General features: G+C 40.3%; 1 protein-coding gene across 1 annotated transcript; it reads left to right on the top strand.

The window, feature by feature from the left end:
• The first annotated feature begins 2,806 nt into the window (after nucleotides 1-2,806).
• Nucleotides 2,807-11,140, top strand: LOC146569246 (putative neural-cadherin 2). The gene is made up of 8 exons (XM_085281352.1): nucleotides 2,807-3,012; nucleotides 4,822-5,036; nucleotides 6,417-6,544; nucleotides 6,732-6,859; nucleotides 9,007-9,130; nucleotides 10,352-10,535; nucleotides 10,766-10,932; nucleotides 11,129-11,140. Exons 1-8 carry the CDS (start codon nucleotides 2,930-2,932, stop codon nucleotides 11,138-11,140), a joined length of 1,041 nt encoding a protein of 346 aa, XP_085137478.1. The 5' UTR covers nucleotides 2,807-2,929.
• The last annotated feature ends 9,650 nt before the right edge of the window (nucleotides 11,141-20,790 follow it).

The following is a 20,790-nucleotide window of genomic DNA, read 5'->3' as shown; positions in this document are numbered from 1 at the left end:
TAAACTGACTTTACAAAATACAGGACGACTGACGCTGATGACTCATCGATCCAGCGACGAGTAGAGCAGACTTGCCCTCTTAAGAAGGGTTCCAATCTTTCATGATCAGCGACAGATGTGCTGATCACCTCCAGGTGCGTAGGCCAGGGGCAGGAGCCCATACTGAGCTCCGCCCCGGCAGGAGAAAGAGCGAATGGAAGAGGGCGAGAGAGAAGGGGAGAGCAGAGGTGAGAGAGAAAGGTAACAAAAACAAAACACCTGACGGCTGTCAGCTGACGAGGAGCGGAGACCATGACAGCTATGACAAAAAGAGGAAAATAGACGGCATAGCACAGCTGCAGAAGTTCAAGTGTAACAATTGTAATTTCCACTCAGTGTTTACATATGGAAAAGTTCCAATTTTTGCTACACAGTACCATGAATATTGAAACATTTAACAGCATTTTACTTTCACCTACCAAAGTTATTTCAGTTTTGTATTTCTTAACCTTTTTATTCTTATTTCATTTGGATTTTTTTCTGTTTCCAAAGTAGATTTTGTCATTTAAGCTCAGTGTTTTTATTGTTTAAAAATGATTTGTTTTAGTTCATTTTTTTTTATTTACTTTTGCATGGAGGGCATTTGTTAAGGCCAGATTTAGGAAAATCAGTACAGGCAGTTTACTCTCAGTCTCTCATTAGACTTCTAAAAAAGCTTCCTCAGACATGTTGTGATAAAATTACATGAAACCAACAAATACTAAAACTCATTCCACTATATTTATTTTTTTTAGTTAGTTTTCCAGCCTTCACAACCTCATTTCAGTTAGTTTTGTTTTTCAACAGTCCAGTTTGTATTTTAAGCATTGTTAGCTAAACTTTTTTTTGTTTTATTTTAAACCCCTTATAGTCCCACATGGTAGAAATCTTTTGGGGGAGCAGTGCTCAAGGGTACCTCAGAGTAGCTGTTTGCTGGATTTGAACCCCCAACCTTCTGGTCATGGGGTTAATGGTTATCCTTAACCTAAAGATGAAGTTGAGGATTTTTCTCTGGCCAGCTCTAGCACATACTAGGGACAGGAGCTGGACTTTGAGGGAGCAAGCTAAAAATATCTGCCACACTAAAGGCAATATGGTAATGCCCAAGGAGACTAACTATAATGGGAGGTTTTTGATTTTGGGCTGAGTAACTGAACATTTTGATTGCACCTTGTACGTGACCCCAGGACTATAAGTAAAAAAAATTATATAACAATAAGTTTTCAATTGGATTCTTGTTCTCAGTCATCCTCCGCAGACAAAAAAAAGCATGCTCTTTGTTGTTGCTGTTAAATTCTTGTTCGAGGCTGATGTTGAAAAAGACAGCATCTCCCACAGGCAAGAATAAATTGGTACTTTTCATTGAATGATTATCAGGTTGTCAATCCAGTTAACACAAAAATAATATGCTGTCAAAAGAATTTTCTATACTTGCATTATTTAACATTTCTAAGCATTGTAAAGCAACCATTCATACTGCTTGTTGATAATCGTTTCCTCCTCCTTCTTCAACATTCTAAAGTTTATGTCAGAGTGTTCATTTTTTGACAGTCTCTCAGAGTACATTTGAGTTATAAAGGTCAGTTTGGAAGTGTCAGGTAAAGTCCTTGACATTTAAAAAGTCATTCAGCAAACAGAGTCAAAGGCTGTTATGGATGCGTCTGATTCCAGGTTGTTACCATTTTTGGGATATTAAAGGTGACTGCTCGCGTTCTCCACATATCACTGGAAGGTGAAACGCCAAATGCGATTGCCTTCGCGGTCATTAAAATATCCTGTTCGAGACAGTTTGTCAAGACTCTAACATTGTTTCGGTGAAAAAGTAAACAATTTGTGTTATGTGCATCATGATTCATTTGCCTTACGGATGACTCAGAATGGAAATAGGATCAATAGAGAAGGATGTTCGGCTACGTCTCACGCTAATAGAATCAGGAACTTGGTAGACTTTGATCAACTCTATAGTTGTCATTGACAAGTCAGTAGTTCTTATTTCACGAACCTCCCTTCTCTTTGTCTCCTGAAGGCATTACAGCAAAAGATTTTATCGACTCTCGTGTCGAGGGGAAGAGTCGGCTCGAGGCGTTCTGGGACTTCCTGTCTGAAACCTTGTCTGTCAGACCAGGGAGTATCAACGTTTTTAGCATCGCAGACAGAGACGAAAAAACTGTGGACATCCACTTCAATGTGCTAACTGATAATGGCTACCTGCGCCCAGAGAAGCTGCACGGTGTCCTCGACGCACATAAAAAGAAGGTACATATGTTATCACGTAGGATAGATAGTCATCGGTGCTTGTATATCAAGTGATACACCAGCAGCTTTTTATCTGCCCTTTGATTTCACACCAACTTTGTGTCTGTTTACTGCCTGCCCCTGTCATGTCTCTTTGTCTCTCCCATTTATTTGTTGTCTTTGTCTTGCCCTCTTTCGTCCATGTGTTCATTATGCATCGCTGTGATTCATCTGTCATACCCAATGACATATCATGATTCTTTAACAGTAGTCAGTTAGAATATTAAAATATTTATGATGAAGGCCTTGCCTTGCTCTTTTGCATTTCTCGTGAAGCTGTTTTGTTTCGCCAAGTGTAAATCAGCGTGTCCCGCGCGCCACCGGCATCGGTGATACAAATCCCTGTTATCTTCAGCCACAATTATTGTAATTCTCGTTTTTGTCTCACTCATCTGCTGCGCTCTTCCTTTCCTCTCTGCAGCTGCAGTCAGTATTGCGTGCGAACGTGCACCAGGTGCAAGTAGATGAGTGTGTGCACACCGATTGCAAGACATCCGGTGGCTGCTCCACACAGTTAAGCATCAGTGACTCACCCACCTTGATAGACTCGGGTGCTTTATCCCTGGTCTCAGTGAAAGTAACATCCTTGGCTGTGTGTGGCTGCGCTGCCAGAGAAATGACCCATCAACGCTGCTCTTCCTACTCCAGTAACCCCTGCCTTAATGGGGGAACCTGCATCGACACGCAGAACGGATACAGGTGAGAGGCATTTCTGCAGTTGTAAAGAACTTAAGATGAAATAGGTTCTTAAAAGATATTTAACGGAAATAAGAGCAGCAGTCTTCTTTCTAGTCCTAGTAGATTTGCTGTTAGAGTGATACCTTGGAAATTGAGCCCAGAATTACTGTGGGTCCCCTGTGAAAAAAATCTTCTTCAGCTGCAACGAAAAGAACTAAAAGTCTTGAGGAGCTCGGCTGTATTGTTAGCTAAATCTGCAGTTACATCATTTTTTTAAAGGCTTGCCTTTATACCGTGGAATCAATGTTTGAGTGTGTCCACGTGATTTTGAAAACTGAAGTCTGAGTTTATCTTGCCAGGATGCAAATAATGAGTCTAACCTCGGTATCAAGGTTATAGACCTGTACTTTGAATTTAACCTTATATATAAATGTCTGCAGTCAATATTCAGGTGTAGGTCTCTGTGAGCATATATCACCGAAGAAACAGCATGCACTTTGTTTCATGCACATACTTGTGCTTGGATTAAAAAATATATATAGGGCAAGGGGATTAACCCTTCCCCCTCTATGCACACAACTTCTTAAAATTTCAGTTAGCATGCAAGTTTGTCAATAGCAGCGTGCACACATTCTTTTCTTTAAATTGTCTCTGCTCCAATTGATCTGTATATTGCTGCAAGGAGCCTTTGTTCTGTAAGAAGAGTATCTCCCTGTATGTGTCATATATGAGCTCCTGTGAATGCAGTCCAGCCGTAAAGAATCCAATTTCTGCTTCTATTCTCTGTCAAAGGAGCTTAACAGGAAACCTCAGACAGCAGCTGATCAGATATTGTCAGTCAGAAGTAAGAAAAACATGCCATGCACCTCCTGATTTGGACCGGCACGACTCTCGAGGTGCACTGTGCTTTGCGTGTGCATATGTATGCATAAGGCTACACTCTGCCTAAGCCGCCCCTTTTGCTGCATATGGATCAGTATTCCTGACATGTGTTGCCCCTCTGCAGAATAAACAGCAATGGGAGAAATATCCCTTAACAGTCTCAGTACACACAGCTTTCCTCAGACACCGCATGAAAATAGATGGCTTTGACATTATCAGCAAAGCCAGCTTGTCTCACATGCCTGCAGTGGAGAGGACAGGATGAGATCAACTGGTCCCCTCAATCCCCACCATCAAAAATAAGCTGTTTTTCTTTACTACGTGTATCTTTGTATGGCATTTATGTATGATTATTTATGTTTAACACTGTGGTCTCACAAACAGAGTCAGCAAAATCATAAAACACATTTAATTTCCGGTTTCCAGTCCACTCAAGTCCTAATCAAAGTGGATAACTACAAGATGAAGCATTTGCACAGTTATCAGCCAGTGTGTAATACCTTAAGAGAAAATCTGTGGTGCTTCGACACATAGAAAAGTGAGAGAAATGGAAATAATTATCTTCCAACAAAGGAAATGTGATGTGCTGAGCAGGAACTCCCTCCAGAGGGTTCAGCTCAGACAGCTGTGATAGATAAAGAATAGATCAGAGTAATGTTGTGTTCATAGCTAATTGATTTAATGTGGAGTTGAACATTTGGGGCTTCGTGGCTAATGCTGATTTGAAAAAGTGCTTTCCCAGCTGTCTGTTGACAGCCAGCATGTTAGAGCAAAGTCAAACCTCTGTCTGCGTGAATCAACAAAGCTGTCACGTATGCCGGAGAAAAGTCGCCATGCACTTATCCAGAGATTGGACAGCGTGAAGATTTCTCCGAACTCAAAACTGAATGACACTGATTCTTTCTTTCCCCTTGATTTTCCACACTGTTTTTCTCCTTGGTGCTACAGGTGCCAGTGCCCCCCACAGCTTGAGGGGCCAGACTGTCAGCAGATGAGAGTTAGTTTCCTTGGCAACGGCTATGCCTGGTTTCCCCCCATAAGGCCTTGCTTTGATAGCCATCTTTCACTGGAGTTTATGACTGAGGAAGATGACGGACTGCTACTGTATGCCGGCCCGATGGCCACTCTTATGCCTGGGGACAGTGAAGACTACATGGCCATAGGTAAAGAAAGAGTCTGTATAATTAGATGTGTGCCAAGGGGCCTCTGGGCCATTACTGCACTCAAACCTGCGACTTAATTTTGTGTGTTTAATTACTGGGTGGTAGCTAATCAGATATACGAGGCAAATTTCGTTCGTTAGTGCACCACTGAGAGATAGGAGCACTCACTTGACTGAGTTATACCGTTAATGTGGTACTATGCAGGAAACCCCGTTTCACTGTTTAATGTGTATGTAATAGTTTGCCGTCTGCCATAACGAATTCTGTTTTGCTTACCCCTTGCGTCAGAGTGGCGGCTCAGCTTTAGAACAGCCTTATAGACTTTCAGTGTCTCACTCAAGGACACATCAGTGGGGTTTATTCTTGCTGACACAGAGGCTCAAAACTCAATCTGCCAGGTGAAGGACAGCAGTAAATATTTCATCAAAGTGAATAGGTTATTTTGCATTGGGACAGCTATGCATAAAGCTTTATAGTTACACTATGCAGCATCTAGACAAAGTGATTCAGTATCATAAGAATCATGGTAATGAAACTGAAATGATGTTACTACAGCGATTCATGTTATTGTTAATGTAATTAAAATTATGTGCTGTAATTGTGCAGATAAATTAAGTTTCCTCGAGTAGATATAGATCCATAGAAACCAGTCTGAATTGTATTTTTGGATTACAGTGCTGTCGCCATCATGATATAAATATTTGTGCTGTGATACATGCACTCACATGCATACAGTTTCAAATTACTATTCCCTCAACCCATAATTTTGTATTTTACTCAAAGGGGTTGATTCAGGGAAATTACAGAAAACATGCTTTCTAATTTACCACTGCTGATATCGAGCCATGCATATATATTTTATTCAGGTTTTCAGATATTTAACTCTCAGATTTTAGGTGAATTTGTAGGTGAATTCAGTGTCATTTGTGTCACCATTTAAAAAAATTTAATTCTAATTTCAGAAATCTTGCACAGAGCTCATTGGGAATAGTAACTCAGAGAAACTGACTATTAAGCTGCTTTTGTTTACAATTTGACAACTTATTTTAAAGCTATTTGTTTCTGGTGCAATTTTGATTCCGTTGTACAGCTTGGCTTTGTTACTGTATTGTCACCCTCCTTTTTGGTTCACACTGTGTTTTTGTTTTGAAGTGAGATGCTTTCATACATCCCTTGGGTTTTTCCTGTGTTTACACAAACTGGTTATTTGCATCTTGCATTTTTTTCCTGCCTGTTTTGTTTGTTTGTGATGCATTTCATCACAGTTTTTTATTCACTCCGCCTTTAGATTTTTAAAGTTTAATATTCTGCATTTTTTTTTTTAGTTTTATGCTGATTTTTAGACTAGTTGATGTAAATGCTCATCATTATCTTCCTCAGAGCTGATTGGAGGGACGCCTAGCCTGAAAATTAACCATGGTTCTGGGACCTTGGTGCTCCAGTTAACAAATAATGTCGGGGTGGCTGATAGACGCTGGCATCGCCTCGATGTGAGGAGCAACAGTAAAGTAAGACATGCACATTCAAGCCAAATCCCTCTGCATGTATTCCCCATTTTCTTCCTGAGTACGCAGAAGACATCAGATTATAATACATATACACCACAGTTTTAAGAGAGTGCCAGGCAGCAGTACACTCACACATCTACACATAAATTAGAGATGACCTCTCTCTTCACTCTTGCCCAATTTAAAGGAAGTGCGCTTTACTCTGGATCGATGTTCCACTGCAATTGTCATGGAGACAGAAGGCGTAGACTCGTGGGCAATGACAGAGGACCGCTCATCCTGTGAAATCCGAGGAGTCACACCCAACAGGGGAAAGTAAGATCAATATTTAAATAAAGAAAGTGTGACCAATGCTGCACATTATAACAAATCAAGTGGTTCCTTTGAATTTTGAAGGGAGCCAGTTTTAATAAGACACCACTGATAAATAATGAGATAATCAATTAATCTGTTATAATTTACCGTACACACAAGTGCACACACAGAAAAATACAATAGCTGCACTTGTTTAACTTGTTTAACAGTTGGGCTTTGTAATTTCTCAGGGGAAATTTGCCTAAATGCTAATTATTCATTCTCTTTGCTGGTCTTAAACCCAAAACTCTGCCTGACCCATGGGACAGTGTCTAAATGCCCAGTGTTTCCACAGGACTAAATAGTTCTCTAGCAACAGCAGCAGTAGTTTGCAATACTATTAAAAAAATCAAAGAATGCACACAATTGTTGATAGAGGGTTTTTTATGCCGTGCCAAATCACAACAGCAGGCAGCTCAAGATGCTTAATGCTGTAAGTTAAGGACCTTATTTAAAAAAAGCAATGAGACATTGTCCTATGAGCCAGTACTCGGTGACAGTAGGGAGGAAAAACTACCTTTTAACAGGAAGATGTCTCCACCAAAACCAAGCTTCTATTGACATTGTTTGGGAGGTGACTGAAATGATAAGGATGTTTGTACATCATGTCAACACTGCTTGGAAATGTCTTATTGGAAACCAGAGACCAGCTTTAGTAGATAAAGGCTGATCTTTGCTTGCCGGCAAACTCATAGCATTTTAATGTTGGATTCTTAGTTTACTATGAAAGTGCCATTTGTAATACATCCTTTGCTTTGACTAATAATAAAAATAATAAATAAATAATTTAAACCATTGCTATCAAAATCTAAATTGCTGCTGATTTATTTTCTATTCATACTCAGTTAAATGTTTCAGATTCAATATCTTAGCAGGAAAAATGACAAATCGGGCAGCTCATGTTTCATTTACTCAGGAAGAATGAGTCTAGCTCCCGTCACATTCAAGCAGAATTCCAACCGGCTTTGTCCAAGCTGGCAGTAATTGCTCTCACGACTGGCATTTCTGCATGCTGCAGTCTGTTTACATTTTTCCATCATGTTTCATTGCTCTGATTAGTTTTATGTCTATCAGATTGTATCCTGAGGCATTTTGGTCTGTGCCCATTGGACACACATCACTTGGAAATCAGACTAATTGCATTTATGCAACAATTTAAAAACTTCATTTACAGTCTGTTTTTTCTCTATTTCTGCAAAATAAATAAAACATTAAAACAATACGTTTATGTCTGGTATGTGATGCTGCAGTCATGTAAAACCTTTAGTCTTCATGCTGCATAAATAATATCAGAAATTGTGTTTATGCACGAGCATTATTTGTAAATGAGATCAGATAGTGACTCAGACTAGTCTGAGTTCAGAGCGTTCAATTTCTCTGTGTACCAAGCAGGCCTCTCTGGAGGAGGGGAGCTGTTGATAAAAGCCTCAGATATAATCCTTAAAATGCCAAACTAATCTTTCACTATGTTTCTGTTAATAGTGGCGCTCGCTTTGTCACAGCTATACATTTGTCCCCTCCCCCCTATCGCGGCCTTGGCTTGCCACTGTGCTCATTATTATGTTGTGTAATTAAGCTGTGAGCTTCTGAAGTTAACAATGCACATCAGAGCTATACTGCTGCTATTGCTGGTAATAACCTCTAAATTTTGTGAACCTTTAAGAAGCATTTAACTGTGTGTGTTGTGACTTGTATAGGGAACATTAATAGTTACGACATTTGCAGGTCAGATACCAGGTTAACAAGCTAAAATGATCACTTTGTACATCTCGTTTTGAAAATACCACCAGTATTATAGAATATTAGTTAGCATATTAGTTGGTTGTTTCAGGCAAATGTAATTGACCCATCATGCATATTTTAAAAATAATAGAAAAGGAACAATTTGCTGTCTAAAGATGTAAAGGTGATGAAAGCCTCAGAAAGATTCAGAATCATCTGTGAATCTCTACTATGAAAGGCCAATGTGCTTTGTATGCATTGGTTTGACTGCTGTGTCCTTCGTTATATTGAGAGCTGTGTTTTTAATTGTAGCCTCGAGAACATACTGTGCCTGGTTCCTTTTCTTCTGCTCGATTTCTTCAGTTTTTGTTCTGCATGCGTTTCAGGTATTTCAATGGAAGTCATGTTCTGCAGCTCGGAGGGATCAATGAGAACATGTCATATGAATATCCCCAGCTACAGCACAAACACTATACTGGATGTATAAGGAACCTGCGTGTGGACAGCAAGGTAAAGTCTGGAGCAGGTCAAGATTACCACATATGCATTACCATGAAGCCTTTTTATAAAGCTGGTTGGGTAGATGGGTGAATTGACTACTGTACTGTACCTCTTATTGTTTACCTGTTCGGATGACAGGCCGTGTAGGTGATGGAGGTCTCCACTTCAATAAGAATGTAAATGTGACCTCAAGGTAGTGCGGGGAAACCTTATGAATGTTGATGTTGGTTACTTATCCCTTTTTCTTCTGGTGTCTCTGTCTTTAAAATGTAAATGTACCAGTAATGATGCAGAATGTTATCAGTATTATACTCGGTAATGCTTTATCATGTATTAGATGATAGTTCATCTAAATGTATTTGCCTTACACACATGCTGCATTGCTTAATTAGTAAACGAATAGTTTGCAAACTATAAAGTAATAATGTGCAAAGTAACATTTATTACTACGGGCGATTTTAGAGTAACCTATCGCCACTAGCTGCTATTTCTTTGGAGGCTAGAGCAACTGGAGTGAACCTACACAAACACAGGGAGAACATGCAAAGTACACACCTGATGGTGGAATTGAACTTGGGACCTTCTTGTTGTAAGGCAGTAGTGCTAACCACAGTGCCACCATGCTTCCCCATGCTGTGCCGTATTTAATACTGTATTGGAAGCACTTTTAAATTGTTACCAGAAGTACATGGAATCAGTACAGATAACAGCTGCTACTACAGTAATGACAACACTAACCCGTTACTGTAACCACTTTTATACTGAAAGAATTTACACCCTTTCATTTGCTGCTGAAAGTGCAGCGCCTTCATTTTAATGCAGCCAACGCTTTTGTCTGCAGAAATAAGACACCGTGCCTGCCACCTAAATCCAGGTGTCAAGTACATCTTTTATTGATCAGTGTGACATGATTCAGGATTTTCTGTGCTTTAGCAACAGTTCTACAGCATTTATGTGTTGCATAGTGCCTCTGATAATATTTGTAGCTCTTGTTAACCATTAGTGTAAAAACTAACACTTTTAAGAAAGCCAAGATTTAAGATATTATTAAACAATTAAAAAATCAAATGTAAAGCTATAGTATCCTTCATTCATTTACGGTAATAACACAAAGTTCTTTGCAGTCATGTTTCTTTTCATCCCATCCACTAGAACTACAAGGACAGATACCTCCAACGTTGCTGTATTTTCACTATCTTCACATTTTTCTCCTCTTATTCTTACATTCAGCTATATGACCTTGGTTCCCCTGCTGAATCCTCCAACACATTGCCAGGCTGCACTCTCATTGATGACCACTGCGCCAGCCTGGAGCAGCTTTCCTCTTGTGGCAAGAGGGGTCACTGTCATGGGGACTGGGGCTCTTTAAGCTGCCTGTGTGAAAAAGGCTTTACAGGGCCACAGTGCGATCAAGGTACGCATGCCGGATACGTTTCGGTGGACTGTGACGTTTCCAGTCAGTTTTACATCTAAAACTTTGCAAAGTGTACAAACCAATTTGGAAAGTTGCTGCTGTGGGAAGATAACCTTGCCTTACATAAAGTGTTTTTGCAGAGCAGCATGCTCTTGCTGTGATAACCTCGTGTATTTCCCTTATGACGGTTGAATTAATTGAACAAGCTTTGTGTGTTTTTGATTGACAAGTGGCTCGAGAGTTCTCCTTTGACGGCCGGAGCCACATTCAGTTCCACCTTCTTTGGTCCCTACCGGCGCGACAGACTAGTGTCGAGGTTGGGGTGCGAACACGTGCAGCCACGGGCGTTATCCTCAGCCTGCTTTCCCAGGAGCAGAACGAATACCTGCATTTAGAGGTGAGTCATGACCGGTCACTCCCCTCAACCTTGACAGCCATGATTGTCTTGTTTATGAGCTTTAAAATGATGATTAGGACCCAGACAATGATTGCTGAAAATGCTTGTCAAACTAAGAGTGATTAATACCAGGGTTTGAGACATAGGGGTGGATACAGAGGGGGCTGGTGATTGACATATGTATGTTCTCAAAAAGGCCTTTCAGTAAGTCGGCAGAATGCTCCTATTGAGAGATTGCTATTTTAAAAAATGATGCCTCTTCTGTTCAGGCTTATTTCTGCCTTTGGTTAATATTTGAAGCACAATTTAGGGTGGCAAGAGAACAACGATGTGTACTGTAATAGGCAGAGGTCAGATCCCTCGCTCTGAGCTTTAGGGTTTCAACACAGCTTAGTTCAAGTGGGCAGCTCAAAGTGATGACTGCATACATGCTGCTGCTGTGCCACGGCGAGGGTGGAAAGGTGCTCACACCGAGTCAAGTCTGCTTCTCTTTGCCAAACCTCCATAATAGCATGCCTCTCTTGCCTGAGTGGATATGAAGCCAGTGTTTGTTGTCAAAGCCTTCTGTCTCACTCACTGACAGGCCAACTGTGAACAGCACCTGGAAGTAAACATCTCTGTTAGGGCTGCCACTTTTGGTGAACTCACAGGTCACCTGTTTGCAGTGAACCTGTCACCGTTTTTATGGTTTCCACACCACTGGTCTGTCGTTGAAAACATGCTTGTTATTTGTCCGACAGCATTGTTTAAAGAATCAAATCTTGTTCTTTGGGTCTTTACACTACACGACGAGAAACAGTGTTGTCCTCTTCCCTTGCCGCCGTGCAGCGGTGACAGGAAAAGGAAAATGCTGTAGCCTTTACTGTATGTGGGCTGTGAAGCCTCTGTGTGAAACCCTCTCTGGAGCTGAATTGGTGAGCTGTATAAAGTATCTGATGTCTGTCTGCAGCGGCACACTGAAACATTTTCAGCCCAGTTGTCTCAAAGCTCTTAGAAACACTTGAGCACCATCCTGGTGTGTTTTCTGACAACAAACTCTAATTTAAAGGGCTGCCTCTCTGCCCTTTTTTCTTAAGGGTAGATATGGAATAGAGTGCACACTGAATAAATAACCACACTTTCACACAAAGGTTACGAGGGGCTAGCTGGGTATAAACAGCATGTACCTCTCCAAGGAGTATGGAGGCTCTTTAAAGAAAACATTTATCTAATGCACTCTGCAAAGAAGCTTTTTTGGGGGGGCAGTAACAAACATGAACCGCAATACTGTCAAAGATCATCACACCCCTCCGAAACAGTAAAACTTTAAAACTCTGACATTTTTATTATTGAATGGGATTTGAAATGTGAAGGTTCAGGCATTAGACATTTACTTGAAGATTTTGTGCTAAGTGGTGATTGCGTAGATCTCTGGGGGCTCTGCAGAAAGTTTGTGTAATCTGATTTTTCTCCTTTAAGTATCGATTGAGTCCTTTGCTCATTTTTGTTGCGGACTTGAGGGCAGGATGAGGCAATAGGGAGCGCACAGTCAGCCTTTACTTTGTGCATGTGTGTGTGTTTGACCAGTAGGTGAGGCACATTTGAGATACTCATGCTGAGGGAGCAATAGTTAATGCTGGCTGCGCTGAATGTGAATTATCTTGCACCACTGTTTCCAATTAAGCTGTGGACATGTACAAGCTGCAGTTGCGGGAGCCGCTCATTGGTTGAGTCCATTCTGCTCGCTCATCCCTTAACTGCTGAAGATAATTGTTGTTTCTTGTATACCTTCCCTTCGGGATGATTCTGGCCTCTGCCATGCAGCGATGTGTACAGCATCTCTGAAAAGCGTCATGGCTGCAAAATTGCTGAATTAATTTTTACCACTGAAACGTTCACGACATTTTTCTGGCTAGTCCACCAAGGAGGGTTCTACTTGTCCAGATAGTTAAATTTCACAACCTAACCTTTTCCACATCGTGGGAACTGGCCTAACTCTTATGATATTGTTATGCTCACAATCTGTTTTTGCCCATCAACACAGTACAGTACAGCAGGAATGCAGTTAGTATTTGTGTCACCTCATTTCACAGTTTGAGTCACACTCTTGAAGTTTACACTAACATAAAGACTAACATCAAAAATGACCAGCTTTTTAGACAAAAGCCTTAAAGTCTCCAGTAGCAGAGTTTTGTTGCTTCCTCATCAGAATCTTAAATTAAGCATTACTATGCTTTTTAGTTTTTCAGGGTCATCTGGCTGTTTTCTACAACCTTGGAGATGGAGACTATAACATCACACTGCCTTACCATCGCCTGGATGATGGAGACTGGCATGAGTTGGAGCTGTACCGATATGGGAGAGAGTTCACCCTGCGACTTGACAGAGGCGGAGGACGGCGAGAGGTAACGGCCTCACCTGGACAAAGTCGGGAGATCATCATTGACCCCGCTGTGGTGATGCTCGGAAACTCTTTTCCCTCAGGACATAACAGGAGCTTTGTGGGTAGGTTGCTATGCAGCTGTCTTTGAAAGAATAAGATAAATGAGTGGAGAAAAATCTGATAATGAATAATTTATGAATGACTTAGTGGTCAAACAGGTATTTACTGGTACTGGTGTGTTGATGCTGTGGTTTCCAGCAGATAAGAGAAGTGAGTCAGTGGCACTGGTGTGTATTTAAGTAATGTGTTGAACCTCATGCTTCCAACTGTGAGCAAACTAGCCAGCAAAGAGGAAAATATCCATAAATAAAAGCCTATGATGACAACCTGGCCTGAGGCTGTTCATGTGTTTGCCTGTGTGAGAGCATGTCTGAGCACTGGTTTGCAGATGTTTTTGTGCCTTAATGCAAGTGTGTCTGTTTATTTGACTTTAAACCCCTGCCACAGAGTAAATGTGTGTCTATAAAAGATTTTGCCTGAGGACTGGTTTTGTGCTTCTTTTGGATTTGTAAACAATTTTTTTCTTCTTCCTTCTCTTTTTCCTTTTTACACTAGGTTGCTTACGGGATTTGAGGTTTAATGGCCACTCCATCTCCCTGGATGAGGAGCAGCCTTCAGAGGGGATTCAGGTGGTCACTTCACAGGGGGTCTCTGTCGGCTGTGCTTCAGATGCCTGCAGGAAGCACCACTGCTCCCCTCCCTTGGTCTGCGTGGACCTCTGGAGACACCATGAGTGCAGGTGCAGCAAATTTACAGAATAAAAAACCTGAACTAAAACTAAGAAGGAGACAGAAGAGTCCGAAATACAATACCTCAAACTCAAGCACACAACCCAGGGTTCGTGACAAACTAAGGGAGCCAGAGCACACGTACATTTTTAAAGCACAAGCAACTACTGTTGTGTTTAAGTGTATAAGTCTTAATATTGTTTGTTATATAGGACTGGAAGCTCAGTGCTGACATTACTAATTTTATTACAAGTTGATGGTGTTGTGAATTCCTTGTGTATTGATATGTGAGTTATTGCTGCCACATTCTATAGTCTCATTAAAATGCCAGCTATCTGGGTTCTGTTCATGGTATAGATTTTTTATAGGTTTTTCAGTTTATCCTGGCTCCCCTGTGTAAAGTATCTGATGTCTCCCATCTTGTTTTTAGTTTTCCCGTCTTGTCTCTCGTGCTTTCTCTTTAGTTTGACTTTACCTGTTTTACCATCATGGATTACTTCAGCTGTGTCTCATTACCCTGATTTAGTTTAGGCGTGTTTAGTTCCCTGACTGTGTTTCGTGTGCTCAGTGTGTGTGTGTGTGTGTGTGTGTGTGTATATAAGCCCAGTCTGTTCTTGCTTCTTTTAATACTGCCTTGTGTTTCATGGAGCTGTTTAGATCCTTTTGTTTTCTATTAGCTTTTTGCATCTCATGGACTTTGGTTTCAAACTCAAATAAGGGTCAGTTTTATATTCACCTGTTCAGCCTTAGAGTCTGCATTTGGATCCTCATTCCTCAGTCTGTGACATAGTCTGCATGATAAAGTATCCTTGTGCAAGATACTGAACCCTAAGTTGCCTGTAGCCATCCATTGGGGTTTCGTTGTCTGAATGTTAGACAAAATCTGGGCACAGAAAAAAGCACTTGTCTGTGTAGGTTCTCAGTCATCCAGGTCATGGTTGTTTTAAGAGCTTGAAAAGAAGGTGATTAGACTTCAAGTTTTTTTAAGACATTTCAACTCTCATCCAAGAGACTTGTTCAGTTTTAGTGGAGAGTCGCTAGTTTTTAAACTCTAGTGGGCATTGTCCCTTAGAACATTGTCATTGACCCACTATTATTCATGTGTATAATCACATGAGGTTTGAAATACTCCTCTTTCAAACCATCTGTAACCATTATCCTCTAAGTACAGATGAGTCTTGTATCGCAAGATTCAGCTGTACATCTGCACTCAGAGTACAAAGGTCACTCTTTCAAGGAGGCCAGTGTTCACATTTTGGGCCGTGAAGACAGATTGCAAGAAGACGTCTGTGTCCACTGCGAAAAACCGTCATTGAACAGAGGTGACTGCTTATTACAAAAGCTGTCAGCCACCTACAATGTAGTCTTGACATGATCGCGTAGGTTCTCAGTCATTTATGGTCGACCAAGTAGTTGAAAAAGAAAGCAACTTAAAGAAGTCTTGAGATCCCTCCCCACGTGCCTCAACCGCTTCACTCTTGCTCACATCTTGTGTCAAGTGACCTAAACGGGTCACATGATACAAGGTCTCACAGTGCTTTCACCTGAAATCTCTGGTGGTAACGACCCATATGAATGTGTATATGAGGTTATAGTAAGAAAGCACTTTGAGTGCTCAGATCTAGTAGAAAAGAGCTTATATGAGTGCAGTTTGTTTAAATGTACATTTTGCTATTCATTAATAAACAAGGTATGGTGGTCAGGTTTTAAAGGAGCAAACTTCCAGAGGTCATCTATGACAGGATTAGGAAATATTTCAATTTGTTAACTAAATGTCAAGAGGAACAGCATCCAAGGGCCACAGAGTTAAGCAGAAATACCATGCACAGTTAGTATACCTTATGTGATGTCACATATGTAATGTCTTGTATGCAAAGTATGAAGAGTAATGTGGCAACGCACATGAATGGCTTGTTTTTGTATAAATGGTCTCTGTTATCAGGACGGCTTTTCACAGTGGACAAAGGCTTTACATGTTTCAGCAAGTGCTGTTATTGTCCTCGGTCGGCTTCACTAACTGCTTCTACATAAGCCATCTGCGACTGCTGAGCTCATTCGGCATGAGCTGACCTGGTCACACATGGCTTTCCTACACAATAAGTACTTGATGTGTTATTGTTTATCGCACTGTTCGTAGGTTGTTCTTTATGTGACAACCGCCCGAGTATTATCAAAGTTACCAAATAATAAAAAAAGTTAAGAATAGATCTAACTTTATTTATGAAGCGCTTTTCAGAAACATCATATGCAAAGTGATGTACACTGCGATATATATTTAAAAAAAAATCAATATATTCCAATATACTGGAACACGCCACTTAAGCACATAGAAAAATAACAATAGATAAGAAGCAGAGAAAAAAATATTACATTTACGTCAACATAATAATACAAAAGATTTTTGTGGACTTTTGAAAAGAAGCAATTAAAAACATTCCAACACTGTGCTAATTTCAGATCATTCTTGACATTAGACACTTACCATGACAAACATGCTCACTTGTTCGCTTGGCTCTGTTAAGTGCCTTAATAAGCCATGACAGTGAATCATAACACAGAGAGTTCCACACTAGTGCAAACTCCATTTTTATGTATACACTTGAAGTCAAAGTGTCCACCAGATGGCAGCTATTTTAAGAGCATGCCTGTTATACTGTGTGTCTAATAGCGTGTGAACGTGAGAGAATAGTGTATAACAGCAGTGACAGTCAGGGCCTTGGCTGCACCTTTAAACTCTGCAGGACGACTAAATTTCCCGGCTGTGATTTTGAAACTTTGACATCCATATTCTGTGATTGCTGCAGTGCCTCAGGATACAAACCAGTGAGAGAGGCAGGGGGTAGGGGTGAATGATATTCAGGGGATATTTTGTACAAATATACAGAGGAACCACTACTGCAAAGCCAATCTTAGCTTCTCAATTTCTTTTACTGTTTTTTTCCCCCCTCTCCAGTTACAGTCGACACTGTAACCTTCAAAGAGCATATCTTTGAATCTGATATAAGAGGTGTAACTCTTCAGGGTATTATTTTTACACTGTCAGCTTAGGTCTCATAACTCTGTGGAGTGCAGTGCTCTTTTTTATCTGACAGCTTCCCAAGTGTTTCTTGTCTCAGCATTACACTGCTGTGTCTTCTCCGTGCAGATGCCCCCCAGGCCATATAACCAAAGAGAGCTCTTTGGGAAAAGTTTGCGTCTACACACTCTGTGCCAGCCGGCCTTGTCGCCACGGCACCTGCGTGGCTCACTCTCCGTCCCGATACTCGTGCCGCTGCAGTGAGGGATACCGGGGCCGGCACTGCGAGGTGACGCTTGCCATGTTCCACGAAGACAGCAACAGCCTCAGCCTGAGCTCCATGTTCGCCATCAGTATCTGTGTCATGGCCTTTCTAGGTAGCTATGTCGACTATGTCCTCTTCTACCTGTGGTAACCCAACACTCAACATCTCTGCTCAGTTTTTGTATGTTTTTTGTTCCGCTTTTTTGTCTGAGGTGTTTCTTTTCATTTATTGTGTTCTTTTATTTCTGTTTGTTGTTGTCACGCTTTAATTATCACATCATGTTATGGTTTTATCTGTAACATCCACTGTTTTATTAGTTTTTCACCCAGGTTTTGGTCCTGTGAAATCTATTCACACACATATCTTGTAGTGTTATTGATCTCTTGAGTTGTGCCAGGATGTGATTTCTCCATGGGTGGTTGGTGAAAACATGAAACAAATATCTGCAGTGGAAGAGAAGCGGGGAGAGAAACACTGTATGTCGTATTTTGTGATTCATGGGGAAGCTGTAAGATTCCTTGGAGAAAAGGGGCGTTTCTTTATGTGTTTTTCTATATTTCTCATCACACCTGTATTCCCTGTCTCTCCCAATGTTATTCTCTGACTTCAGCAGTCAATTTCACTCTCAGCCTTACTTTTTATCTTTCCATCTTATTTTATATCCCACCATCCACTCATTTTACCCCTTGATGGGTTTTTTTTATCCATTTCTGCCCATACTTTTCCGTGCATTACTGTTTTCCCAAGTCAACCCTAATATGGCCAAAGTGTGCACTTCACTGTAATATACAGCATGTGGAGCTGTAATGAGAATCGCACACAACAGGCAAAACTTTAGGAGGTTGATTCAACAGTAAGGGTTTGATTTAGGCAAAAAAAAAAAAAAACATACTTAAATTCTGTTAAAAGCTGTCAAAGTTTCCAGAATCACTCTCAGGCTTAAGGTTTAAACTGGGCTTAGAGTCACAGAATTACACGTTAAAGCAAAATTTTTGAGTTGGATGAGTGTGTATATTGGGCAAATAAATATGTGCATTTTGCACATAATTTTATAATCTAGAGATTGTTACTTTTCACATGAAGTCTCATACATACATGCATTTTGGCCTTGCAATTCTTATTTTATAGGTTTTTCAATTTTGTTACATCAGTTAGGCAAAAATGTCATACAACAGGTTGGATGGTAACCTAACCCTAACCCTACAGATATGCATGTCGTATAAAAGATTCAAAATATGAGCAATATTATACTTTAATTACACTGATACTAGAAAAAATGATCACGTAACCTCAAAATCCTGCTTTTTAAAAAGTAAGGTTTTAGAAAATATTTTACGAGAAAGACAGACTTGTCAAGGTTTGGGTGATGAAGTGTGTGAGCCTTCATTGAAAGACCTTCCCTTTGAAGACTCATCTGGTGATCTGTGGTTGCGCTCTGACATTTGAGGGGTCATAAGTTTAAAAATGTATACCAGAGAAGAGCCACTGACTGCTTTGTATGTGAGGAGCAGAATCTTAAAATCAATAATCATAAGATGAGGGCGATGCTGGCTTTTCTTTGTGCCTGTTGAGAACTGAGCTGCTCCGTTCTGACATTTTCATGTTCGTGATTGATGTCTGAGTACATGCATTATTAAATTGGGGCAGTATAAATACATATATGGAAAACCTTTCCTAGCCATGTATTAGGTTTACTTTTTTTTTTTTTTTTAGCTGAGGAAAGTCAAAACAAATGTTTTTTAAAAACAGAAAATATGCATTCGTTTTGTTAAGGTGCAGAACCTTCAGTGATGATCAGTTTTAAAGGTGAAAGCCAACAGTCAAGAAATGAAAACTATACCTTTTGACTCCAGAAGAAGGTACAAGTGTGAGTCTGTTTAGAATGGCAGATAATTTAATTCCTTTCTATCACTAGACTAGTATGAAGCCTATAAAGAAACACAAAAGAACATTCAGAGTGAAAAGACACAAGATAATTTGAGTATTGGTAGACATTGTGTTTGTTTTCTTTGTCAATCATAAACTGATTGTTTACTCTATGAAATGGCAGAAGCTGAAATACATAACATCTATCGATGTGTCGAAAGACGAATGAGAGAGAGGCTAAAATGAACCGGGGAAACAGCTTGATCAGCCATCAAAACTGATCAACAAATTCATTATTCAACTAATGTTTCAGCTCTAGACTTGAAGCAGTTAAGTACTGATGGCATTGGCCCGCTTGTAATAAGCAGTCTAATAAAGCTGCATGGTTGATGGTCTCATAAGCTGTGTTAAGATCTAATAGAATCAAGATTCAATATCTCCCACATCTGCTGCCAGCGGGGCCTTTTTAAATGCATATGCATTGATATCTCGCCAATTGTGTCAAAAAAGAAGGACGATTGCATTAATTCATGGTTAATGTTTAGGAAAGGAATGAGTTAACGGCATTACTTTAAGGGTTTCTAACTAAGGAACTATGTTTGTTTCTGCTACTCACAAAGCTAAACACATGCCCGTGTGTGTATGTAGCAGCAGTCACTTCTCTCTATAGCGCCACGTTGCTATTTATGAGTCTTTCTGTCACATACAGGCTTATAAAACGCTCGGGCAATTCAATACACTGTCCCTGCCGCTATAACTAACTTCGTGTTCCCTCCAGGGCATGTGGCTAGTATTGGGACATCAGTTATTCTGACACACGAGAGTGAAACATACAAAGCAGTCTTCAATATTTGATAATGAATTCAAAGATGATGGCATCTATCATGAAAATTCATGTGTTGCTTGCATGCTAACTAAAAGAAGTCCATTTGAAATAGCTTGTCCACTGTTGCAGCGGAGGCATTTATATTCAAGGCTCAAACTTTTCACCTCACCAAGAATTACAAACTGTTCCTTAATGCAATTCAGATTAGAGTAGCACTCTTTGGTGAGCGTAATTACATTTTCGCACCTTAAAAAACCACACACTATAAACTAAAATAAATCTTTCACTAAAACATAATGAAGAAAAAGAGAAATCGGCCGTCTTGGCTGAACGTGGAAGCAAAATTAATCCACTTTTTGAGTCAGAGAACAGCTGTTTGTACTGTATGTAGTTGTTTAATGATGATCCCCATCACCACAATAACACACTCGCATACAGCACGCTCTCTGCACTAAGTGAGACCACTAGCTGGGTGCTAAATTAAAGGGGGACTCCTACTCTGCCTCAACATGCATTAAAAGTTAAAATGATCATTCATTATTAAGTTTTACATAAGCCATCACAAGCTTACAGAATTTGAGTTCAGTGTGTGTTATTGACAGAGCCAGATGAGCCAATGTCTGACCAATCCTCATTAATCCAGCATCAGATCTGACGTTCTGTTTCTTGATGAATAGCAGAAATTAGCTACCCATATGGGCTCTGGCTGCCAAACGATCTTGTAAAGTGCCTGTC

The sequence above is a fragment of the Mchenga conophoros genome, linkage group LG7, assembly GCF_057382185.1.
Source record: "Mchenga conophoros isolate Kocher_MC1m ecotype Shallow Benthic linkage group LG7, M_conophoros_male_GT1.1, whole genome shotgun sequence".
In the NCBI taxonomy this organism is placed as follows: domain Eukaryota; kingdom Metazoa; phylum Chordata; class Actinopteri; order Cichliformes; family Cichlidae; genus Mchenga; species Mchenga conophoros.
This window is presented reverse-complemented; position numbering and strand designations above follow the sequence as displayed.

Coding starts and splice junctions, on each gene's coding strand:
- LOC146569246 (XM_085281352.1), top strand. CDS start 2,930: ATGACCCATCAACGCTGCTCTTCCTACTCCAGTAACCCCTGCCTTAAT. Junction 6,545..6,731: donor ATGTGAGGAGCAACAGTAAA/GTAAGACATGCA, acceptor CCCAATTTAAAG/GAAGTGCGCTTTACTCTGGA. Junction 10,536..10,765: donor AGGGCCACAGTGCGATCAAG/GTACGCATGCCG, acceptor TTGATTGACAAG/TGGCTCGAGAGTTCTCCTTT.